Source organism: Gavialis gangeticus, unplaced genomic scaffold, assembly GCF_001723915.1.
Source record: "Gavialis gangeticus isolate Ggan-Ray unplaced genomic scaffold, GavGan_comp1, whole genome shotgun sequence".
In the NCBI taxonomy this organism is placed as follows: Eukaryota; Metazoa; Chordata; order Crocodylia; family Gavialidae; genus Gavialis; species Gavialis gangeticus.
The window spans coordinates 29,760,297-29,769,366 of record NW_017729033.1 but is presented as its reverse complement, the minus strand read 5'-3'; the positions used below and the strand labels follow the sequence as shown (position 1 = coordinate 29,769,366).

The 9,070-nt window shown below is 51.3% G+C and overlaps 1 protein-coding gene across 1 annotated transcript in view; it reads right to left on the bottom strand.

The window, feature by feature from the left end:
• Window positions 1–9,070, bottom strand: part of CUNH4orf50 (chromosome unknown C4orf50 homolog) — a 153,262-nt gene that overhangs the window by 88,137 nt on the left and 56,055 nt on the right. The window contains exon 8 of the mRNA XM_019525815.1: window positions 7,306–7,436. Within this exon, the coding sequence (XP_019381360.1) occupies window positions 7,306–7,436 (131 nt within the window). The remainder of the gene's footprint in view (window positions 1–7,305; window positions 7,437–9,070) is intronic.

Below are 9,070 nucleotides of genomic sequence, written 5' to 3'. Positions count from 1 at the left end.
TATTCAGAGTTGATTCTGTGGACTCATCTTTTTTTCCACAAGACCTTAACTGCTTTAACAATCTCTAATTGTATTATATTCCTTCAAAGTCTCTTTCTTTTTCCCTTTCTCACACACAACTCTGCTGCCACCTCTAACCCCCCAGCCCATCACACCCCCAAGTGGTTCTTGAGACCAGAAGCCCCCCAAGTCTGGGTCCGCATGTCCTAGCACCAGTGTGGATTTGGCACAGGGCCTGTCCCATCCCATCTGGTGGCTGGGCATACAGGGTGTGAAATTTGGTGGGGGAGGGTGATGCGGGGCTGGGGAGGAAGGTGTGTATCAGAGGTGTTGGGTTTGTGGGTGGGATTAGGGTTTTTTTGGCTGGGTGTAGGGGTGTGTCTAGGAAGTGTGGGGGTGGTGTGGGGCTTGTGCAGGTGTGGGTTTTGTGGGTAGGTATGTAGTGCAGGATTTGCGGGAGTGGTTTGGGGCTGTGGGGTTTGTGGGTGGATTGTGGAGGAGTTTGTGGGTGTGGGGAGACTGTGTGGGGGTGGGAGGACTGCTCTGGGGGGGTTCCCCACCTACTTTCCCCCCACCCCACACAGCCACTCCCCCTATAGGAGCAGCAGCGGCCATTGGGGCACTCATGACCCACTGCTGGCAGAGACCCCTGGCAGCACAGCACCACCTCAGACCCAGAGTCTACACCTGGTACAAGACTGCTTGGCTCAGCCAGTGCATCAGGCCAGGCTGGGCCAGGTCCTGCCTCCATATGCCCTTCACACCAGCAGGCTGGGCTGGCTCCATGGAGGCAGAAGCCTGCCTGGCCCGATAGCATGCAAATTCTCTGGAGGACCCAGCCTCCGGTTGCTTCAGACCTGCCCTACTTTTTTCCAGTATGTTATTCAAATATGAGTTTCTTAAGGATATCAGGATGAATGATAGTATCCAAGATTATGTCAAATGCATACACAGTCTTCAGGATGGCATCAGCAGCAGCAGGATTCTCACTGATTGTGCTAGCATGTGGGTTCACCAGAGGCTTATTAGACAGGGTTTCATGCACCGAATCCAGGCACAAAGCATGCACACTACATGCTTTCCTACCAAATTATAAATATGATCACATAGACTAGGCACAGACATTACACTTAGTGCACGATAAACTCGCAAAAACTGCTCTACAGCCATAACCAAACAGATGGTCAGGTCACAGAGAGCTGTAAAAATGTCGGATCCCACTCTAAGATAACCCTGGATGTCTGTGGTATCAGAGTACAATGCTGTAGGTTAGAGCACAGCTAGCTCCAGGAACTCTTTTTTGCCAAGCTCCCACATCGTTTGTTTTATTAGTAATCATTTTACCATAGTCATTTTTCCTGGCTAACATGAATAATACTATCCAATGATCTTGCTTTCCTTAATGTAGTGCTGCTTTCTTAGAGCCACTCAGTAACACACAAAAGCCCTCTGGGAGACAGAATCTATTATGATGTTCCCATTAGGAAACACCTGACATTCTCCAATGGAAGGACAGGAAATTCTCTCTCTGCATTCCCAATCTGCTGCCTGCAAAAGAAGCAGCTGTGGTTTTATTTCCCCATCTAAACCCTGTAGATTCCCTAATATCTGTACAGAAGTTAGGAAGCCAAGAGACATACAGGGCCACCCTCCTGAAGCCCTAGCATCTTTGCAATGGTTTTGGGGGGATCTTGTTTCTACCACTCCCCTAAAATTCCCCCCTCCTATGCCCATGTTGCTACCAAGGACTGTCAGGCTCTGAACTGCACCACAGAAAGGAGACATTCGGATTTTGGTTGAATTTTCCACCTATGGCTGCAGGAAGGGTCAGCATGTGCTCCCCCAAGATAGATGTGCACCAGGCTCATCCCATGCATAGGACATTGGAACCGATGAGATTTGATACTTCCTGCAGTTTTATTTCCAGGTCTTTAACATTCCTTTGCTAGATCTCACCTTCTTGGCAGCAGATATTAGAGATCTCTCCACCGACATTTCTGAACCATGATGCCAATCTTGTTTGTTAATTTTGTTCTCAATATCCATTCCTTTTTAGCAAGTAGAAATGTAGCCTTTTCAGACACTAGTAGCTGCCAACAAAGACACAACCTTTGTTTCTCTGTGCTCTTGTCTTAAAAGCACCCTACCCACACTTCACTCATCGTGTTCTACAAACCAACGTTTTCTGTTCTATGGAAGGCCGTATCCCACATTTTGTGTAGAGAAACTGATACCTAATGTGACTTAATCGTACAATAACCTGAAGCAGTGATCTCCATCCTGGCCTCATTGTGAAATATCTGCTCAGATGAAATAGTAGGAGAAGTCTAAGGCTACTTTCCCATGTTTGTAATAGCAGCCGATCTCAAAAATCTTAGGTACAGATTTCTTTGGGGCAGGCAACATAAAATTCTTACAGAAATAAAACCAGTGACTTGAGCTGTTTTTCCTTTTAATTTCATAAAGCTCTCCTTAGCCATAGAGCCACAGATGAGCATCCAAGTGTGTCTGTAGCAGGAATATCTGAGTGCTACCAGCACCAGAGGACACTGAAAATATGAAGGGATCTGAAAAACTGGTATTTACTCCACATATCTTTGGAGCCTTTAAAATAAAGCATTGTTAAGAACAGGATCTGCACAACAAGTCCTTGATAGGATGCAAGATATATTCAGAAGCTCAGTTTCATACACTTGCTCTTAAAACATCCTTAGTTCAACCTAAATTTACCTGTGTTGCACATAATTTTATTCAGTTCATGGCTAGCTGTGAGCTGCAGCCCAGCAAAGGAGGGGAGGGGGAAAGTGATCTCTGTCCCTATACCAGACCTGGCAGTGGGCCACCCTCACCTCTGGGCTGTATCCCTCCCCACAGCCCATCATCAAGCAGCCCATGGAACTGACACAGAGCCTGGGTGAACCCCCACCATGCACAGGCATGACCCAGGCACACGCACACCCTTCCAGGGAGCCCCAGGACCAAGCATGGCTCTCTCCCCTCCCCCTGCACAGGAGCCAGTTGGCAGGGACCAGGAGATCAGCTCTGAGCTTGCATGGAGCCAACCACATGGCCTCCATGGCTCGGGTACTGCTGGAAGGTACTCAGCCCATGGGCACCTTGCGCTGAAAGGTTTTTTAGCCATTTCAGGACCCGCTGGGGCATGGCCAGCTGCCTCTATGGTGTAGATCAAGGACCCTTGAAATTTACAAGCCAGAGGGAGCATGGGGCATTGCCAGAATCATAGGGTGCTGCTGGAAGGCCCTGGGAATTCTGAGAATGTGGAAGTGACCTGAACAGCAGGGCCCAGGTGATGCAGGAGCAGAGGCCACAAGCAGCTGAAGTGAGAGTGAAAGCCACACACTGGGAACCACACCAAGCATCCTCCACTCCTTCCATCCATCCATCCATCCACCTTCCAGCCTTTTACCCACTCCCTCACAGACCATCACCTACCCTATACATAAATCATAAATCTGCTTAATTGACGCCTCCTTGCCATACCTCTCAAGGCCATGCTGCACTTCATGAGACAATCGAGCCTTAGCAAGGCTACCCCAAGCACTTGTGCATAAACAACTCCCCCTCCCTCCAAAGCACTCGTGGAAAGGCAACGATAGCGTTTATTGAGCTCAGCAGGCAAAGGGTAAAAAGCTGAGTGTGAACCATGGACTGCTGGCATCAGGGGCTGCAAGACTGGGACAAAGAATGACCCAGGACATGTCGGGGGGGAACGGACAGGCTGGGGTGTGCTTACACCCAGCCTATCAAGTCACATGACCAGGGGCTCCAGATTGCCATCCACTCTTTGGAGGAGACAACCTGCAGCACAGCAGAGTTGAGAGAGTTGCAGCGCTAGGATAGGAAGTTCATGCACAGGGCTCTGGACTGCTTGGGTCCCACATATGACATCCCTGACTGGCTCCCATGGAGTGGCAAGATAGGCTGCCACCCAGCCCCCCACAGCATGCTGCACCCACTCCAGGGACTCTTCCATGGGGTAACAGGAATGGGAGTCTAAGGAAGGGGACCTCAGGATGATGGCAGTGAAGGAACGTTCCCCACTGTGCTTGACTGGGAGATGTAGGGGGGAAGCAGCTGCCAGCACAGGAGATGCAGTGTGTGGGAGCTGCTGACCCATGATCTAAGGAGCCAAGAAGGCACCCAGCATGGCCAATTCCAGGGAGAAGCAGTGGGTGAGGGTAGTGACACTGGGCTGCCTCAGACCCAGTTCCAGGGCTGACAGGGATGCTTCCCCCCTTCCAGTCCCAGCTCCCTACCCCTTAGTGCTGATCACCCCATATATGCACTGATCCCCCCCAAGCAGTTCCACGCTAGTCCCAAAGGGATGCAGGAGTGGTCAGAACCAGGGGGAAAGCATAGCTCCCCAGTCTGCTAGATCAGACTGTCACTAGGATATCTTCTGGCAGCAGAGCCCACCAGCCACAGCTTGTCCACCTGCCAGCCAGGAGGCCCAAGGTGGGGAGGTCTGCTCCCCATGGTCCCATTCCTGGATCAGGTCCCAGTCAGGGGGAGTGGTGCAGCCATGGTGGGGATGGGCAGCCCCCAGGTTTGGACCAGCTCTCTGGCATGAACCCCAGGCATAGGCAAGGCAGTGGATCCATGATCCTCAAAGGGGAAACCATGGCCCCGGGGGTAGGAACTAAGCACCTGGGTATCCCATGTGGAAGAGCAAAGAATCCATGGCACCTACTATGGTGATGCTTCCCACTCCATAGCCTCCCCTACACCAGACCAGCAGCACCCTTCTGCCCCAAGGCCCTCTCAGACTGACAGTAGGTACAGGATCACACGGCTGTCCATGTAGAAGTCCTTGGTTTTCATTCCTGCCCCTAAAAGTAAATGCCAGGTCAAAAGTCCCCCTGTCCCATTCCCCCCTGCCTCCAAGGTCTCGTGTTTGTTGAGTTCAGCCCCTGGAGCAATGCCCCTGACTCCTCTTCCCCTCCAACCACCCTTCCAGGTTCTTTTGCCCCTCTCAACCCCTCCCCACCCCCGAACCTCACCTCCTGCAAAGTTTTTCTGGTTTGTATTAATTTGGAAGAGGGACCAAGTTCTGTCATGGGCAATGTTCAACAGGTTTTCTTTATTAAACACACAAAAGTTTTGGCAGCTGCAATGTTTTATTAAACCAAGGCACATCTCTTCCTCATGGCCAAGTTCCCCCACACCCTTGTGTTTCCCATTGGTAGGGATTGGGGAGGGAAAGGGAAAGGGGAATGGTGCCCAGGGAGCCTGGGTTATGGGCAGCACTGCCTGGGATGCAAGGTCAGAGAAGCCTGGGGCAGGAGACCTATTGTGCAGTGACAGGGAGGGGGCATTCAAAGCCCTCTGGCCCTACTCATCTAGGGAGGGTTCCAGGTCCACAAGGGTGAGGATCTAGATGGCCAGGTCTTCATGGATCCAGACAGCCTGCCACTGTGCGGGGCCAGGGCCACCAATATCAGTAGGGGTCTCACCCTCTGCCCTATTCCTGTGCCATGTGTACCTGTGGTGCCAGGCCCAGTCCACATTTTGGCCCAGGATTCATAGAAGACACTCCCCCGGTCTCGAAGATATTGTGGAGGACCCATGCCAAGATTATAAGTTATGCCTGGTTCTCCTTATCCACGTGAAGGCACATGCTGAGGGCCCACCCAAGGAGTGGGGAGTTGCACAAGATGTGGAGCTGAAAGTCCAGCTGAAAGTCAGTGGCCCAGTCCCAGACAGTTGGCAGTCATAGGGTGCGCTGGGTGGCCATACACAAGATTGCTGGCTGGTGGCTCATGGCCATGAGGGTGCATGCCATGGTGAGCAACTCCCACATGAGGTCCAGCTGGGCAGCCAGGATGTCCCAACAGCCTCCAGTGAAACTCACACTGGGCAATCAGCAGGACTCACTGCAGCTCCTAAGTCTCCCTGCTTGGCCACAGGTGGCAGGCACAATTGCAAGGTGTGTACAGACCAGGACACTGAGGCACATGCAAGCCACAATAGCAGGGGATTGAGGCTGTGGTGGCCCATGCCCAGTAGCCAATCAGGGATGGCACCGTTCAGGAGTCTTTGGCTCCCCAGGGAGCCCATGGGGCATGCTGTGAGGCATGTGAGAGGGCCTCCTCCCATCCCCCAACCTTTTGGCCTCAGCCAATGCAGGCAGGCTCCGAGGCCTGGCCCTGCCCCTGATCCCCACCCCACATGAAGGGGCTACCTTCTGCTGTATTCAATCCCAGCCTACCCTTGTGTGCTTAGAGTAAAGCTCAAAACTTAGAGCAATTCTGCCTTGGTCTTCTTAAACACCTGTACATAGTGTTACACTGGTACACTGAGTACCTTGTGAGAATGTATACATTCCAGTTCAAGGTGGCATTGTTTTCTTTTAATTTCCAGAATTAATCTGAGCTCCAGTGGCAATCCCATTAGCCTAACTATTCAGCTCAAGAAACACAGACACTTTGATATTCCAGGCTGCAAACTGTTATCAGGCATACTTAATCTAAAAACATTGTTCTACCCTGGACATAACTGATATGCATAAGATGGGGTAAAATTGTGCACATTCATAAGGGCAAAGGACCTTCTTCCCCTTTTCTCATGAGGTCATAATTGTGATTGATATAACAAGCATACTGATAAACTATGTGCTAAAATACAATACCTAGGCATGGGAGGGAAAAGCATATATGGTTTGTAGACTCTTTTTGCTGTCAAAAGGGTAAGCTGTACTGTGCCATAGGCCCACAGAGAAATTCAAAAGACACATTGCAAGGCAGCATTTTCCCTCTCTGGGGGAAGGCAAATGCATGAGGAACATTAACTTTTCTTACCCCATTCTAGCTTTCAACTTTGGAGTTCAACCCTCTTCTGTCCTCCAGGCTTTCTCTCTTTCCCCTTACGCACTGAAAAGGTTTGTATTGCAGTTACAGTGCTGCCTAATGTTGCAATGTGCCCAGTGGAGACACCTCTCTCATCAGAAGCAGCTGGGCCCTTAGCTCATTCACTCGAGGTTGAGCACTAAGCCATGAAAGAAGCTAATGGCTAAATCTCATCTACCCAGGACCCCAGAGACAAAACACCTTCCCCCTGGCAGCTGAGAGATAGATTAAAAATTCTGACCAGCTCCCAGGGAAGCTGGGGACATGCTCTAGAAAACCTAACCATCCGAACAAAGGCTTTGGATGCAGCACATCTGCCTGGTACCACATTAGAATGCAGGCAGGCTGAAATGGATGGAGAGATTGCGAAGGGCAGTGATGAAATGCTTTGAGACATGAAGTGATTGCATCTAAAATTATTTGATGAGAATTTACTCACTACAGGAGGCGCAGTCTGAGGCATCTCTTGCAATGGCTGAAAGTTAGCCGCAGTGGTGCAGACTCTGGAATTCAGCGACCCACACAAAGACAAATCATGGTCCTCTTCAGAAGGCAAGGAAGTCTGTGAGGCTACCAGGAAAAAAAAAATCAACTCTTCAAAGCTTTGTAGTCACCCTATGTTTATTTTCTTTTGCTCCAAATCAGAGCAGTCCAGCTGGCAGCCTGTGAGCCATGAGTGGTTAGGTTGCAGCCCCAGCTCTCACTCAACATCTACTCCTTCGCTGCAAAAGCAGCCAGAGTCTCTGGGCTCTCTCTCCCTTCCCCTGCTGCTGATTGCTGGCCTTGTCCAGGGTAGGGTGACCACACATCTCTAACTGGGTGGGACAGTCCTGGAATGGGATCATCAAGTCCCAGTCCTGGGGTGCATGACTCTGGGACAGCATTTGTCCCAGATTCACAGCATCATGCAAGGATCCAGGTTTCCCTTTGCAGGCTGGCAGTGTTCCAGCCTGCAAGGGGCTGCCAGGAATAGGATGCAGGGGGCACCATGTGCATGCGGTTGGGAAAGAACTGGGTAGTGTGGAGAGCAGTTCCTTGCAGGTAAGTCTATGGGAATGGAGGGGACATGGGGGGGCACAGATCAACACCCCCATGGTGAGGGACGGAGTGGGGCAGGGGCTGGGGGGGGTTCCCAGCCAGGGCAGTGTATGGACCCCAAGGCCAGGGCAAGGAGCAGGACAGAGCCATAGATGGCTCATCCAGGTGTGGGGGAGGGCAGCTCCCCACCACTGTACACCACCCCCAGGAAGAGAGGCCTGGGGGGCCATGTGCCCCCCTGATTTTTGTGCAGGGCAGGGGCAGATGTTGGCCACCTGCTGCTGGCTCAGGGCTCCCTGCTCTTCTCCCCTTCCCTCAGGAGCCCCGCACTGCCATGACGATGCATCCCCCTACCTGCCTGGCATCAGCCAGGGTGGTGGCAGCATGGAGTTGTGCCCCCAACTGCTACTGGGTGGGCTACATGGCCATCACGGGGCTTCCAGGGAAAGGGCAGCAGGGCAGGGAGCCCATATCTGCCTTGGCCCTGCTTGGCTCTGGTGGGGGTGGGCGCAGGGGCAGGGTGTGGAGAGGGAGTCAGGCATGTGTACTGCCTTTGCATTTTAAAAAGGTGGTCACCCTAGTCCAGGGAGAAAGGAAGCATGAGGGGCTGAGGGTGAGTCTGGGCTGCATGCAGGGGGTAGGGGTGGGAATTGCACCTGTACATGGCAGCAGTGGAGAGGCCACAGCCAGTGCAGCAAAGGGCAACCCATCTGGTGTGGCCTACATGTCATGCAGCCCCTGCTAATGTGGCCTCCAGGGATTCGGAAGTTGGATGGCCCTACTCTGAATAAAAACCTACTTGAAGTGGCTTTTTTATCATTCTGTATTTCTCAGTGTCCAGACAGTGTTGTGTCTCTGGATAACAAGGACTCCAGAAGTATTGATATATAAGAGCTTTTCTGGCTGCAAGTTCTATACATGTATTTTTACAATAATGACCGAACTTCCAAAAGCATGCCCTGGGCTACATATGAAAGGATACTCTGGGAAAGGCTCTTCTTTGTTGATCTAAAGTCCAAGTAAAGAACCAAAAGTTTTATTCAAAAGACATAAAGGACAGGACTGAGAGTAATGTTTCATAACATACTTCATCTTGACCACAATTGTTCCTAAACTGCATTATTGGGGGGGGGGGGGGGGGTAACTTTCCCCTTAAAAAAGTAAAT